Consider the following 16,520-nt stretch of genomic DNA (forward strand, 5'->3'; position numbering starts at 1 on the left):
TTGTTAGCTAATGTGAATTAATTTATTAGATTATGTGATTGGTGCTTGTTATGAACAGCATTAACTTTTGCAGGCATTACTGTTTCATAATGCTGCATGCTAGCTATTCTGAACTAGTAAGTCTGTTAAAGGATAGACCTCTTCTAACTTCTGCTGGAGGACATCAACAAACACAAAATTGCTCACTGGATATTTGAATCAGTATGTTAAATTTTTATTATTTTCTCACTTGTTAGTGATCACTTTTTGTTTTCCCAAATGTTAAATACACCGTACCATGCAAGATAGCAACTATTTACAGATTTATTATTGTTGTATTCATAAATGGATTGTACAAAAGACCAGCCTGAAAGCTGAACAGTTGGATGCATCGGTATGTAGAAACATTCACAACATTCACTAGAATATTTGTGAAAAATGAAGTGTTACATTTCCCATACAGAACTGTGATTTTTTTTTTTTTAACTTTAGCAGAGTAAGCTGTAAGAAATCCTTTAGCTGTAGCTTAAAGGGAAGTTGCAAAGTCATGGGAGGTATTGCCTTTTTACTTCATTGGTTGCTATTCCAAACAGACTATGTCTACTAATAGACTGTACCTCAGTAAACTGTATATTTTAGCAGACCAAAAATATAAACCCAAGGGTATCTAGGACACCTCCCTCAGCATCTGTTTAGTTGAGCTAGCTGTAGAGTTGCTTCCTTTAATGTCTTCAGGCCATTCAAGTGGCAACTCAATGGATATTCACTAGCACCAAGTAGGTAGAAATTCCTGTGGTAGGACAGTGTTTCCAGGTTCAACTTAGAAGGTGAAATTTTAGGGGCACACGATACAAGCAACTAATTCAACTGTCTTCATCCAGTGTCAATATAAACAAACAGCGTTGAGTCTAATGACTCAGCTGTCATACCCCCTTCCCAAAATATACACTAGGCCACCCCCGAGTGGCTGATTTGCTATTTTAATATTTAGATACAGATGCAGCATTGTAGAATTTTTCTTTTTAAAACCTTGGACAGACGGGCTAATATATCTGCATCACCTCAGTCAGCTACTTCTCTCAGCAACTATGAGGAATTCTCAATACCTAAAAGTGCTTCCATGTAATCTTTGGTACTTTACTGATTTTTCTCTTCTTCACTTTTCTGATTTCTGTTTTTTTTTTTTTTTTTGGTAGTTGTTTTGTACTGCCTGAAAGTTTTGCTACTGTGCATGGGCTGGAAAGATTGGGGCACTGAGTGCTTGTGTCAGGGAGCATGCACCTCTCCCCTGTACCTGGAGCTGCGTCTCTGTTCTAGGGGTCCTGATCGCTTGACGTAGAAAAAAAGTGGAGGCAAGCCAATGCGTAATGCAGGTGCATGCTCTTCAGTGGTAGCAGTTGCTATGTGGTATTGCTTTTGCTTTCATTCCAGCATATTCGGCTGACCTGTCATCTGTTTCTCCAGCAAATTTAATAGGAACTTGAATCTCTGAAGCTAGTAATTCTTTCCGGAAATCCTGCTCTTCACATCTTCATGGCTTTCACTTGAGTGTGGGTGGTTTACCGTGAGGTGGCTTCTGCTCCCAGCTGTCCTCCGTGATCTCTGAGATTTCTGCCCCTTCTCCAGAAGGCCTCGGCTACCCGAGCAGCTGCTGCGTGGTTACTGGTTCAGACTGGAAGATTAGGGTAGCACAAAATATGTGCTGTGTAACCTTAACATGCAGGGATGTAAACTATGGCATTTCAGCTGCCTTGTGAGTGTCAGAGCTGTCCTTGCAATGTAAGCAGGAATCTGAGAGAGGGGTAGGAGCTAAACAAGCTGTCTCAAGGTAAGTTCTGCTAAAGGCCTGATTCCTTTTCAGCTGTACCTGCGAATTTCCCTTTTACACCTTATTCCTCCTTCTGTTATTTACTGAGCCTTCAAATCAGTTTTTCCCTATACAGATTTTGTCTTAAGAAAAGCGATCCACCCTGGGCACGTAGAACTATTCTGGAAAAAGTTCTGATTGAACAGCCAACAGATACTGTGTTAAGTCTGTGTGTAAAATCAAATTTTGAAAGAAAGGTTTCATACTTTTTTTCCTCCCTTATGAAAAACATAAAGTAAATAATGTTTTGGATTCACAGAAACTCTCAGGAAAAAAAAAATGTTCCTGGAAGTCCACTGTCACTAAGATGTTGGACTTTAATGTGTTCCTTAAGAAAGCAGAGGAGTTAATTCACAGTGGTTAAAATGGTTAAAGTGACACTTAAGATTAAAAACTGTCAGCTTGCTACCACTTTGTCTCCTTCAAGGAAATTTACCCTATAAGCAGTGTAATCTGATAGTTTCAAAAGATTTTGTAACCACTTTAATATTTTTTAAAAAGGCCTAAGTACATAACTTTTCATAAGTTATCTTGTTTTAGGTATTGAATTTAATTATCTTTCAGCTACTATAGTAATAACCAGCTCTGATGTTGACTTCTGTTGCTGTTTGAAAGAATTACATGGTAGTGTCTGGTAAAAGTCATCTGAAATGTTGTGTGTTTTTTTTAAGTTACCTATGATGATGAACATATTTTTCTTAAAATTAAATTCATTTCCAAGTGATAGGGTTACGAAATCTTGTGCAGAATTTTCCAAGCAAATCAACGTGAATGCTCCGAGCACACACAATAAAGTTAGCACAGTTGGCATCAGTCGATCTTCAGAGCTCAGATCAACTGAACAATGACTACATAATGATGGTCAGGTAGTTCTGGATGTTGTGGGACTAATGACATATGTACAGTAGAGATTAATCTCATTGTGCTTAGGCACATGATTTCTTAATGTGCTAACATGCAGTCAGTGACATGTTATTCCTTTTTATTCTATACATGTGGGAATTTCAGACAGATGTATACTACCTTTCTATTTGAAGTAATTTTTCAAATCACATTTTTGGTCTGAAATCTTGAAAAATGCACTAGTACTATACAACAATAATGAAGACAGCTCTTCGGCTTTTGTTTTGACCCAATAGGAATTTCTACTTTGGTTATTTCAATAAATTCCAGTCCTGTAGAACTGATAACATTCTGCAGAATTCCAGAATAAATTCAGGTGTATTCTGTAAAAACTGTTGTTGAGAACTTGATTCTTAACCAAATGCCACAACCAAAGAGGGAGAATTTTGCTTAAAAGCTACTTAATGACAATTTTTTGCTTTCCTCTGAGAATTTAATTAATATGTATACAATTAAATAATCTCATTTAACCTGTATCTTGTTACCATCCTTTTTTGCCATATCTATGTTTAGTATACCACTTCTACTTTTGATTAACTATTCCTCTAATTAGGCAGTTTTATAACTCCTGATAAAAGCAATGGAGTTAGTTCTGCATTTTTCTTGCTGTCCTACTCAAAATCCACAACATTGTTGGCATTTCAAGAGAAACAGAGGTACTGTTATTCTAGCTGTTGGGAGTAGGCACTAGCAAATAATAATTAAAAAACAAAACAAAAAAACAAGTCAGAGAGAAATTTTCTAGGTATCATTTGTCAGATGAACCTGCTTGTTCTGTCTGCAGAATTCCATGTTAGTCTCCAGGTATTTTTCTGTCAACTTCTCCTTATCTTGACACTTTGAACAAGTAAGTTGTTTGCAAGAGCAGTTGTATACTGCCTGAAACTATTTGCTAATTCACGTTAAAGCTGGTAAATTTTGAAAGTTAAGGGTACTTTGAAAAATAAGTATCATTCATAAAAGTTACATCATATTTTCTGTTTAAAAAAAAAAAAAGCTCAACTGAAAATTTATACAGCTGTATCTGACTGATTTGTCAGATAAATATGCGTAATGGATAATGAAGATTACATTTTCCTTTGTGGAAACATATTTTCTTACGCAACTACTAATGTACTCACCTCCCCTTTTCCTAAATTTCCTCTTTTCCTTTTTATTTGCTCATTCTTTAAATCCACCAGCTGTCTTTGTGCCTAACAGAAGAGTTCTACAATTTGCTGCCTCTGTATTGTCTGGAAAAAGGCAAGCCTCTTGCACCTCTGCTCAGACAAATGCTTGAAATTTTTAATTCAGTATATTGTCAGTGGTCTGAAAATAATTCTGTAGATAGCAATGGACTTACTTTACTTTGCAGCTCTGTTAAGGTTTTCAGTTAAAAAAAAAAAAGTATTTGTTATGTTTTTACTGATAAGACAACTTTAGATTCTTTACAGAGGGAGCTTGGGATATATTTATCTTCTGTGGTGTTTCCAGCGTGCTTCACGGGATAACATTCATGTGAAGTGTGTCACTATAGATATGTCTGTGTTTGTAGATACATATCTCTGGACAGATGTTTAAGTGCTAAAAGTGTATTACCTAAAGATAGTGACCAAAACTTTAGTATCTTCTGACTTACACTGTCTTCTTCAACATTACAAATTAGTCAGTTGGCAAAGAAAAAAGCAGTTAGAATACTACTAGTTACTGGAAATTATATAGCGCGCTCTCTCTCTCCCTCTCTCTCTCTCTCTCTCTCTCTCTAAACCAATCTCAATTTCTTGCATTAAATAGTTTTGATTAATATGAAAATCACTGTGTTTGAGGAGAGGAGCATACTACACTTAAAGGATTTTCATAATTAGAAACCAGAAAATTTCCACATCTTAGATTTCACTTTTTTGTTAAAGTCTCAGCGTGGAAATAGTAATGCATTTGGTTTGCCCAAATTTGTAATTGCTAAAGGTTTTTAAGTGAAAGCCTGTAATCCAAGTGAACTGCTTATGCATACATCTACCATACAAAAGAATACTGATCAGCTTTCAGTTGGTAAAATGCCTAAGTAGAAATCAACAAGCATGCTAAAATTCAGGTTAAAGCTAATTGCAGTGCAAAATAGTTTTATAAAATTTTAATACTGAGTTTTGGTATTTTAATAGGCTCATGTGTAATATTCAAACAGCTGAGCACAAGTAAGTAAATGCTAGTGGGAAAACATTCTATTATGTAAAATAAAATCATATTGTAACTAGCTTATTTGCTAAAAGCTACCATTTCTAGAAGCTGAATATTTTTTGTACTATACGAAATGTTATTGTTTTGTGTGTGTTACTGAGGAACAAATCAACTTTTAATGTTATTGTTTCCTGTCATATCAAGGTGCGTTTTTACCATACTGGTGTAGCAAGCTGTTCTTAATTTCATCTGAATGCTTGTCACATGCTTCTGGCAACGTATGCTTTAGGCAGGAGAGATTTTGACAAGAAAGCATGCAATTGCATGTTTAACAAGTCTTCAAACTTTGTTTTGAATTTCACCTTTAAAACGAAAAGTATTGAAATAGGCCTATTGTTTGAATAACCCTACTCCATTAAGTACATGAATCTTTACCCCTCCAGGCTATGTTCATTTGCATTTTATCTCTGCCACTCTTCCACACTTTTATTTCACTCTTGACCCTGTTTCTAGGAGATGTGCGAGTAAGAAGTCGGGCAGGATTTGAAACAGAGAGAAGAGGTTCTCATCCATACATTGATTTCCGTATTTTTCACTGTAAGTATTTAAAAGCAGATTAATGACAAATAAACAAAGGCTTCCATTAAGTTTAACTAATGAGCCTCTAAAAATAGTTAGCAGCTTATATAGCAAGACCATTTTTTATATTACTTAAGAAAATCTTTCATGCTACTTCATTACCAAAAATTGAATAAGAAAATCTTCACCACTAAATTTCTGTTTCTAAAAATATAGCTTAAACTTGTATTTATTGAATTTAGACCTGAATTCCTATGGAAATAAAGACTTATCTAAAAATACTGATGTGTATGCTGAGTACTTACTTGGAAGACACAATCAGTTGAGAAGAATACTTTCCTGCTTTTATAAAGCAGCAGAAGGGCCCGGTGCAGGATGATGCTTGAAAAGAATTATTGTACGTTGTTCTTGACCTGATCGTAGTCAGTCAGTATTTCATTTTCTCAAACAGGTAGCTAGACCTTAAATTTTTCACAGACAGACAAATCTAAAATAGAGATTAAAGTGTTATAAGCAAATAACACACTAATTTTTTTAATTATGGGTTTTAGGAAACACTTTTTTTTCTCAGAGAAGTGTTACAATAAGAATATTTTTGGATAAATTCACTTTTTTTTCTTTACATCCATATTATAACTAAATATATCAGTACTTGTAATATCAAAGCTGCAGTAACCACCATACCTGAATATGCAGCAGAATGCAGATGATGTGTTAATTCAAGGATGCAAATAATATTAACGTATTGTCATGAAGTATCTATACCAATGTTGTATCTACACAATTCTGAGTAGTCTGTGCAACGGTGAGATTTAGAAAAGCTATTTCATGGCAACAAGTGTGGTTGTAATTACCTTATTAATAAAAACCGAGTGGCAGAAACTGTGCTAATTAATAGTCTGATCTTACCTGAAGTTGCTCATTTTTAAAGTAGGTCACTACTTAAATCTAAAACTCTTAAACTCTAAGTTTCATTCAAAAGTTAGTTTCATAAAATAGGTGAGAAAACAAAGTTTGAAGAGTATGATGTATTGAACGTTTAAATAAAGAGGAGAAGGATTCTGTCTCAAGTCCTGATAATTCTGCCAAGAATTAAAAAAAAAAACCTGTAAAAATAGCATGCAATTTATGAATTTTATATACATATATATAAAGATACGTGGCATTTCATGCTGATACAGGAAAATATTAACAGTAGTACTAAAAGAACAGCATGTTAGTCTTGTGTGATATTATTGCCATTGTCAAATTAACTGTATTTTCTATGATACTCATCACGCTGTTTCCGTCCTGACAATTGTGCATTGGGCAGATGAGGAAAAGGATTTTCACACCCTTTCTTCTTGCCCCTACTTGTTCAGGCACAGGCAGCAACTTTTAGCAACATCAACTGTGGTGTCTGATGACAGCAAGGAATGTTGCTAGGAGGCCCAAAAATTCTTCGGCTGTAACTTTCCTCTGGAGTCAGCTGCTGTGGCAGTTCTGAGTTGCCATATTATAGTCAGATTTATTTTGCACTTAAGAATTTTGGCCTGTTGCAGAGTTGATCGTAGACTTCAGACTCCTGCTACTTCATGTAGAGTTTCTTTCCTATAAAGAATAAGGAATTCTCAGGTGAACGAGGGCACATAAGGAATTCAGCCCCATATCCCACAGTACCAGTAAATTATCTGTTCGTTTACAGAATTAAAAAAAAAAAAAAAAAGTTTTCATTCTCCCTGCAATGCTAATTGAGTCCTGATCAGTGTTTCCCTAATAGTTTTAGGCAAAAGTTGTAGTATCTTGCTACTAGACTGCAGGTAGAGAGGAGTTGTGGAACCTGATCAGACCTGATTCTTGGGATCCTTATTTATTTTTTCCTCTTGTAACTCCAGAAGAATTTTGCCATATTCAGCTGTGGGGCTGAAAAATGGTCAACCGTGAGAGGAGCCAGTCAAGCTAAAACATGTTCTCCTTTGCTTGGAGCAAAAACTGCGCTGAAATGGGTCTCTTCTACAGCAGAGGCAGACTAAGGCATCTGGTTGTTGTCCTTTTTTTCCCTCTCCACAACAGCTACATACCGAACATCAGTAATGCATGGCTATGTTTCCTTCATGGTGTTTGTGAAGTTTCATTGTAACTTTCATCTGTTATTGACTAACTCTACAATGTGTTTCTCAAAATTTTGCAATGATTATTGCTTACCTCTTTTACAGATGACATATCATGGCTGTCATTCACAGTGTTGAAGCATTATTGCCGTTTTATATTTTGCTTAGCTAATTTTTGTTGTTTAGCATCATTTTCTTTTTTTTCTCAGTGATGTTTTGTGGAGAACGTCCAAGTCTTTCAGAAAGTTGAGCCAATAAACTGCTGATTAGTTTTTCCAATGTTTTATTAATAGACTCTTAATCCAAACTTTTATTGATAGGTTTGAAGAGTACAGAATTTTAAACGCATGACTGCATTTTCAGAAAGCTACTGGTGTTTTTTTTTTTGGGGGGAGGAGGTTGAAAATCAATCATTTTTCTTTTTAATACTATTTTCATTTGCAACTTCAACTTGCGTTGCCAAATACCAAAGTAAACCTTGTTAACATCTCAAGATCACTTCTATTTCTTCTTAAGGATTATAAGCTCAGCGTCTGCATCTTCATCCCAGCATTCTGTAATTGGTATATGAATATTCAACTCTCTAAATTGGCTAGAAGTATTCTTACCTGTAACTTCTTTCTAGGAAAACCGGTTGTAAAGTGACTGCTGGAAAAATGTTTTTGTTTCTGTTGTTGTTAGAGATAGTAATGTGGGAGACACATCTGCGGATTATGAATGCAAGATTTGACTGATGGTCAAACTACATTTTTTGGGTGCCAGCTTTTCTTCTACGCTGTACGCTGTTCCAGGAATCACATTTTGCTAGCTCTTCACAGGAACTCATCAGAAAGAACAGCGCAATAAACAGGTTTTTGTTTGAACAAGACTACATCCTGCCACATGGGAAAAGTCAGTATTGTGTCCCACGTGTTGGTTGGTAATCAGTTGTCACTGGGACGGCAATTAGTAGTTTATCTGTTACTGTCATCTGTTGATTATGTTTCTGTGGAACCGTGGGCAAGTTAGCAGCTAAAGGCTGTGGATTCTGGAGAAGGGAGAGCAGCCACATAACTTCCTTCCTCAGAAGTAAATTAAATGTAATTTTTGTTCAGTGGATATACATTTTTCACAGTTACACAGTAAACTGCATATACTTTAACAGTATTTTACTTATTTGAATGTAGAGCACTGAATCTACATTGCACTCCTCAGGTAACAAGTTTGACGTTTTACTGTCTGACTACCATCATGTGCAATTTGATTGTCGGGGAAGTTACTGAAAAAGTGATTGCAGTGGTTATGGTCATTCTCCTTCTCTGGTGGTTTATGAATAGGCTACAGTTAAAGTGGTTGCTTTTTGAATTGTTTCTGAACAATTTAATGTCAACAGATTACATTGATAAAAGCTGCTGCAAAACGAAATACGTGCTAGAATAATTAGTAAATGATAGTATGTGAATGCTTCCTTTTTAAAAATAGCAAACCAACAATAAAGCTTTGGGTTTTTGTTTTCTGGTTATTGAGAGGTTATCAGTAAAGTTGAATTTGTTAAAATGTATGCATGTATATATGTGCGTATAGATACTTTGTGTTTGTGAAGACTCTTTGGCATATACAAACAGAATATATTGTGTACTCTCATCACTGTTCATCTGAGAAAAATCAGTGAATATGCTCAGTGAGGTGCACAATATGTTACAGTGGGGAAATGAAGCCAAAATGAATAAGATAACAAACAAAATCATGAAGCATCTTATGCAGATACAACTTAATACTTATAAAATTCCTTTTTGGGAAAAGGTTGTTGGGTATGGTCTGGAAGAAACAGATAACAAACAAACAAACAAAAAACTTTGGTCTTGTGGAGAGCAAACTTTTTTTTTCTTCTTGCCTTTCCTTTTGTATCTGCATGAGAACAGATAAGATCTTGTCAAAAGACTATCACAACTCTCTCATGCCACTGTAGTCTGAGCGTATTTGTACAAGATGATGGTGATGTTGCCAACACGCGGCTCTATTTTGTGTTCCAGAGATAACTGAGTATGTCACATCTGCAAGTTAAAATATCTTAGAAGTAAGAGAAGATTTTTGAGTTAATCAGTATGTTTCTGTAAACATTTAGGAATGACTCAGTTTTGAATCAAATTGGTGCTTACAGTACAGAGATACATCCTGGAGAGAAAACGTGATTGGAGCTCGCTGACATCACTGAGATATAGATAGATGTCTTCTCCCTGGCTGCATTCGGAGCCTTCTTTATAGTGGAAAGGAAGAGTTCAGGTGACTTGCATTGGCGATGTATAAATCTGATTCTCTTTGAGTGCAAAGACATGAAGAAATGCCAGATTTTATCTTTGGTGTACAACTTTCAGACAAAGATAAGAGTGGATAAATACACTGAACGTTGTATCTGCTACTTTGAGATCTGGCAAGTGTCAGCATCGGCTGTTTTCAGTGTTGCTTTGAACTTGCCTCGTTCACAAATCATTGAAAAGATATACCTTGGACAGTGAAGTAGACTTACCTTAGCTGAAAGGCCAGAAGTCAAATGAGGAAGAAGAATTCAAGTCCAAATTGATTGCCTTAAAGAGTTTGGGAGATCCGTAACAGTACCTGAACATGCTTTTGACTGTCATCTGGAGGCTAAGATAAAATGAGCACAGCCCAGAAGAAATTGAATGCTCATTTTTATTTCATTAAAATAGAGGAATTACTGAGCTGAATTTGTTGAACAGGAAAGAAAGTTATTCTTAAATGTTCTACTGTGAAGAAAGGCAAATTTCCCAACAAATAAAATCATGTGAGGAGATTCCTGTGTGGTGAGAGGTTGATTTAAGTATTTTATTTCCGTGTGAAAATACCAGCACTAAGGACTGAAAGGCTCACACTCAAGAGATTTCTCTGAAAGCTGCCTTTCTGTGCAGGACACATTCTGAAATTAGCATCTCTTTTTTAGCAATCCAGATTATGAATATAGTTTTTCTCGTTCAGATGAGAGAGATTTTTACTTTAAATTAGTGTAGACAGTGCAATCACTCAAGGGAAGTTGCAAAAGCCTAGTCATGGGAAGATCTAAAAAGAGCTTTGGTCAAAATAAAACAGTGAAATTAAACTTGAAATCCAAGTATATTTTTGTAAGCTTGGTTAAGGAAGATTTCCATGTAAAAGCTTCCAGTTAAGAATACAGGACAGATATATATGTATTTTGCTATCATAGATGGTTATTTTATCTACAAATTCCTCAAGTTTCTGAAAAACAGCGTGTGCTCTGGAGTCTTGCACTGGTACAGCGCAGTGTTTATTGCTGAGGTAAGTTTGACCTTAGAAGAAGACACAACCACATTCTATTTTTTTCACATCTTTTTGAACCTCTCTAATGTGTTCATTTTTCCAGGTAGTTTATTTTTAAAGTCGTACTTAGAGCCAAGTTTGCCATCATAAAAAAAAAAGCATGCATTCTTTTGTTTTTGTCTGTTCCCCATGTGACTTTTCTACTTACAGTCATGCAGCCTTTTAAAGGAATTCTCCTTTTTCTGTCAACCAGTATGTTTCTTTTTTGAATTCTTCTTTCATTTGTGTGTGTGGGGAAGAAAGGCCAAAAAGAATTACTTGATAGTTTTGTCATTCCATTGTCATGGAACTGAAGAATTATAGAACACAAAAGAGTGGGTGTTTTCTTGGAAGACATCTAGAAAAAAAGATCTGGTGATTATTGTCTGGAGTATATTATCCTTGTTTTGGGAGAAGACTTGAACCATTATGTTGTCATGTGTTCTTGTTTCTTCTTCAAGAGCATTAACATCTCAACACTGGCGAGACTTAAGTATAACTTTTTTTCCCCCCCAAGGAATAATAGTGTATTCTGATGATACTCAGCTAAATATTTTCCTTCAATGAAGTTTATTGGTTTACACTATACTGGTGTGAGCTACAGATTTGCCTTGCCCTGTAGATGGAGTCAGGTCAAAGAAAGAAAGTATGTAACTACAAGATTGCTGGGGTTATGATTCGGTATATTGATAGGAGAAGAGTATGTCTTATGCGTACTGTTCCCTAGTTCTCAGATAATTATAAAATGTTATGCAGTCCAGCACAGGAGTTCCATTGCTCAATTCACTTAATTTTATATTGTGCCTGTGGTATTTACAAAGATTGAGGAGCCAAAATTCAAAAGAATTATATGGATAGAGTCCTTTTAGATATCTTTTCATAGTGTTTTCTTTACACTTTTGGTGCTGTGTTATTTAAAGGAATACAATACCTTTGGTGACTTGGCATTTAATTTGTACTGCAGTAGTAAAATTCCTGTACTTTGAGTCATTTCTCTCAAATTCTTTGCTTTGAGCAGAGAGTTGGTCCAAAGAGTTATGAGAAGTCTCATCCATCCTGAAGTATTCTGATGGTCTGTGGCTTTTATACTTTGCTAAAACAGTATTTTATTCTGCAAGATTCTTCAGAGAGGGGATTATCTTCCACGATCATGGTGTCTAATGGTTGTACTTGGTCATTGGGAGATATCTGTCTGCTAGCGTTTCTACTAGATTGGTAGTACTGCTAGAGTTTCTTGAAAGTTAATTCCTTTTTTTTATTCCAGTCAGTCAGATGACACTTGCAAAGCCATGTTTCTTTCACTAATCCTTAATCCGTAGCATAATTTTCAGTGATCATTTAATTAAAAAAAAAAGTGTGAATGTGTACACAAATGCATACATAGGATACCTTAAAACAGTTTGACCTGACTTTCTTTTAAGAGGTGATCTATTGCCTTACAATGATGCTAACAGGGCTTAAGAGTGGATCTAAGGAAGTATAACAATGTAATTTAGACACCAGTAATCTATATATAGGGACTTTAAAGTCCTTCTGAAATTGTATCTCACAAATTAAATCATAGATTTTATTAATGACTCTGATATCAAATGCCTTAAAAGTACTTAAAAATGCAAACTATGACAGTGAAAACCTTAATGTAGAGCTAAACAGGACTCAAAGAAAAAAGAGAGATCTAATGTAATGCACTTCCTAACGGTTTGATGGGAATAGATGTGAAATTAGAATGCTTATGGGTCCCTCTAGTGGTGTGAAGTGCTAGGTAATACTTTCGAATTGTTCATAAATAGAAAATGATTTGTATCTTGGAAGACCTTAGAAATACAGTTACAGTTGTCATGTGAAATTGAATATTTCTTTCCCATATATTTACAGGTAGTGGAAAATTTCTTTTAGTATCTCAAGGCTTGTGATATCTGCTATGTAAAAATAATGAAAAGAATAGCTAAGTAAATCTGTAGTTGTCTTTACTATACCAAAATTGTGAGATGTTCCATGAAGAGAAAAGAGATTCTCTGTAGTTCATTTTTTTAGAAGAAGAATCTCCTCTGGTGGACCTGTGCACCTCAAACTTCAGTTTGATATTCAAACATAAGAAATATTCACACACAAGAAAGATCCACCCTTTCACTTCTTTTATTATACACCTCAAATTTATTTTTTTTTCTGTTAGTGGCAGAGATATCAGATATCCTCGGTTAAACTCTTTCTACTGATAATAGTAAAAATAAATAAATTTTATCATGGATAATTTCATATTTATGTTTCAGGCTGTAGCATGGAAGATGTAGAGGTAAAGTTCATGTGCTGGACTGCCTTGTTTTGACGAAAACCCCATCAGAGGCTAGGAGTCATTATCTTTGCATTGAAAGAATTGGGTTTGCTAGGATTTAAGGCTTCTATGAATAAGAAATTAAACTATTAAGTTATCATTACTCCTTTCATTCTTTTTCCTTACTGTACAAAAGTTGCAAACATTGAGAATAAATATATCAAACATTGAGAATAAATATATTAATCTGTAGGTGGCTTTGATTGTTTTTCCCTATTTTGTATTTTTATTTCAACACAAGAAAAAAAATCTAATATCCCTGTGAAATGTGATAAATTTTCTTTCAGTTTTTCTTGAAGTAGAACACACCTGAAAGAGCGGGAAAAGATTAGACTCCGCATCTTGGAATGCAGATGAAACCTGTTGCACGAAGGCAACTTGCATAACTTAATATTTTTGATGTTTATTCATAACATTTTGCTAAAATAATAATTGTTTACCAACATCAGTTAATTTTTCTTTATTTTAGAGTATTTCAGATTTTTTGTCCTATTCGCATCTCATTTCTAGATGCCTGGAAACAAGAATGACTGTCTTAATAAATAAATAAACGAATTTAGAAGCAAAAAATATATTGGATGGTATTCTAACTTTAAGTGGGGAATGAACCAAAAAAGGAAGAACGTCATAGGAGAGCTGCTGTTGACTAGGCACAAAGACCTACAGTTTCTGTCTTCAGGTTTCTTGCATCAAAGCTGGTTCTGAATAATGTAGCTTCCTTCTTAGCATTTCCAGCATCCTGACTTTGCTTTCATGTCATGTACTTATTTATTTTATCATTCTAATTTATCCTTATACTGTCCTTTATCTCTTAAGAACAAATGCTCAGGATTAGACATTAGAAAGGCATTTAGCACACGGAAAGCTCATGAAATGAAGCAAATGAAATGAAGGACGTTTGGGCTGGGAGGAGGAATGTTTTCATGCCATGTCTAGAGCAAACATAATGCACTCTTCCATTACAAATGGAAAGAAAATAAAGCTGTTTTGGTGCCCTGTGTTTTTTTATCTTTTATTTTATTTTAAAATAAATATTTTATATTTTAAAATATATCTGAAATTAGCAAAAAATGTCAGCCCACCCTCTTCTATCATTGGTCATAAAACTACATGTTAATCATATATATAAAGGGAAAACAAGTTTCTATTGCATGGTTGCATCATTCACGCTTTACCAGTCCTTCCCATGAACTTGTCTTTGCTGGTCTTCCAGAACTTACAAAAGGATTTTTTTTTTATTTTTATTTCTATGTTATCTTTATAATAATACTTTATGACAAAAACGGAGCTGCAAGTATGGATGCTATCAGTGTTACTGCAGCTTAAAAATCTTTTTTTTTTCTTCCTTGAAAGCTAGCTATTTTCTTTTTCAGCCTCCTTTTTAAATTAATTACCTGTCAAACCTCCACATCTGACTCACCTATCCCAAATCATTCCCTATCAAATGTTTAACTATTTTAGGGAGATCAGTTCACTTGCTGGGTTGGTGTAGTCCCCCTGAATCGGGTATTCTGGAAGTACAGAATCTGGAAGGGCTCAAAATCTCTCATTTGGAAGTTACTCTGATCATTGGAGATCTAAATGGTGGGATGGTTGGTCGAGCTGTTAGTACCTTCAGCTGAACTGGGGATATACGTGTGGAATGAACAGTAGTTCAAAGGGAAATGCCAAGTCCTGCACCTCAGGAGGAACAGCCCCAAGGCACCAGCACATGCACAGGAAGCATTTCTTCACTGTGTGGGTGACCGAGCACTGGCACAGGTTGCCCAGAGAGGTTGTGGAGTCTCCCTCCTTGGAGATCCCCTTGGAGATCCTCAAAGCCACCCGGACATAGGCCTGGGCAGCCTGCTCTGGGTGGCCCTACGTGAGCAGGGGGTTGGACCGGATGGCTGCAGAGGTCCCTTCTAGCCTCCAGCCACCTTGTGGGGCTGTAATAGCAGTATTGCTGCCTAGAAAGCTGGAATGAAGTGGGCTTTGTTGTAGCTTGCTTGAGTTACATCAAGTGGAGCAGTGCTTTCCAGAACCACAAAATGGTTGGAGGCTGGACTTTTTTTCTTTTAGTAAATAAGGGGGAGGAATAAAATAATATGTACAGGTCGTGGTTTATGAACTGTACAAACTCATAATTTAGAGGTGAAAATTATTTTGAAGTTGAATCTCACTAGTGTATTGCAAAGTAAAGCGTAATGACTGTTCAGCTTCGCAGGAAACTGCATTTCCTTTGAAAATTTAATTTTTCTGTACCCACATAGTGAGAAAAACTATTGAAATTTGTGCAAATCCCCTCAAATGACTTACAAATGTGAAAATAGGTGGAACGTAGGGACAGGCAGCTGAATGATCATGTTTTGTTTTCTGTTTTGTGCTTTGCTGTTAAAAATTTGGTTTACTTGTGTTACCTGCACTGTGCTGCTGTTCTAGCAAAGACTGAGTGGCATCTATGAAAGAGGTACTTGTAGCATGACATCAGAAGTAGCTTTTTGTTAACTACAGATCTGTAAAAAGACTTCCTATGACCAAGAAAACTATTTGTACTTCTGGAAGATTTTTCCTATTGAAGGATGTTGTTTTACTGAGATTTAGTGAAATTCCTGGACTTTGTATATAGATTTATGGACATTTTAGATAATTCCGTGACCAAAATGTAACCATTTTATATTGTTTTATTTCAAACCAAACGACCTCAGGTCTGAAATTTGGATTTTAAGCAACTAGGTCAAGATTAAGAGGGAAGAACTTGGAAACCTATGCTCTGTTAGCAGGAACAGTTACATTGCTGCCTGCTTCTGTGTTCTGCAGGACTGACGGTGCCTCAGACTGTACCCTGATGTTAACAAACTCGGTTAAAAATACTGGCATGGTAACGCATCATGACAGAATCGATTTGCCTTCTGTATGTGAGAATGCTGTTTTATAAGCAAATTTATCATACGTAGTACACCTGCTTACGTAACCTGGCTATACGTATATCAGTGTCTTCAGAGGAAGAGCCCCTGACCTTAATTGTGTTGAGTTGGAGAAAAATATTTCATTTGAAGTTGTCTGTGGTACTCTTAAAAAATGGTGGGAACTTCAGTGTCCTGATAAACTACCTGATGCTTTTCAGCTCTGTCTGAAAGATGATTCCACTTTTGTCCATTAAATTGCTGTTAATTCAGACAATTGATATAAAACGTTACTGCACTTCAGATACTGTATGTTAGTGTAATTCTGTTCTGTTCAGAGATGTTTTATTAGTGTAGACTGGAAATAAATCAAGGAGGTAATGTGGAGCAGAAAGAACGGTGTATTTTCTGCAGGGAGA

General features: G+C 35.6%; 1 protein-coding gene across 4 annotated transcripts in view; it reads left to right on the plus strand.

Moving 5' to 3' along the window:
* The window catches only part of PDE7A (phosphodiesterase 7A), an 82,070-nt gene that overhangs the window by 45,050 nt on the left and 20,500 nt on the right, over nucleotides 1-16,520 (plus strand). For 2 of the 4 annotated variants that reach the window (XM_083823008.1, XM_083823006.1), the window contains exons 3-4: nucleotides 4,888-4,920; nucleotides 5,417-5,500. The exons of 1 other annotated variant lie outside the window; for it this stretch is intronic. In XM_083823008.1, coding sequence (XP_083679134.1) covers nucleotides 4,888-4,920; nucleotides 5,417-5,500 — 117 coding nt within the window. The remainder of the gene's footprint in view (nucleotides 1-4,887; nucleotides 4,921-5,416; nucleotides 5,501-16,520) is intronic. One more of the 4 variants, XM_083823007.1, reaches the window with a different exon arrangement.

The sequence above is a fragment of the Anser anser genome (assembly GCF_964211835.1).
Source record: "Anser anser genome assembly, chromosome: 2".
NCBI lineage: Eukaryota > Metazoa > Chordata > Aves > Anseriformes > Anatidae > Anser > Anser anser.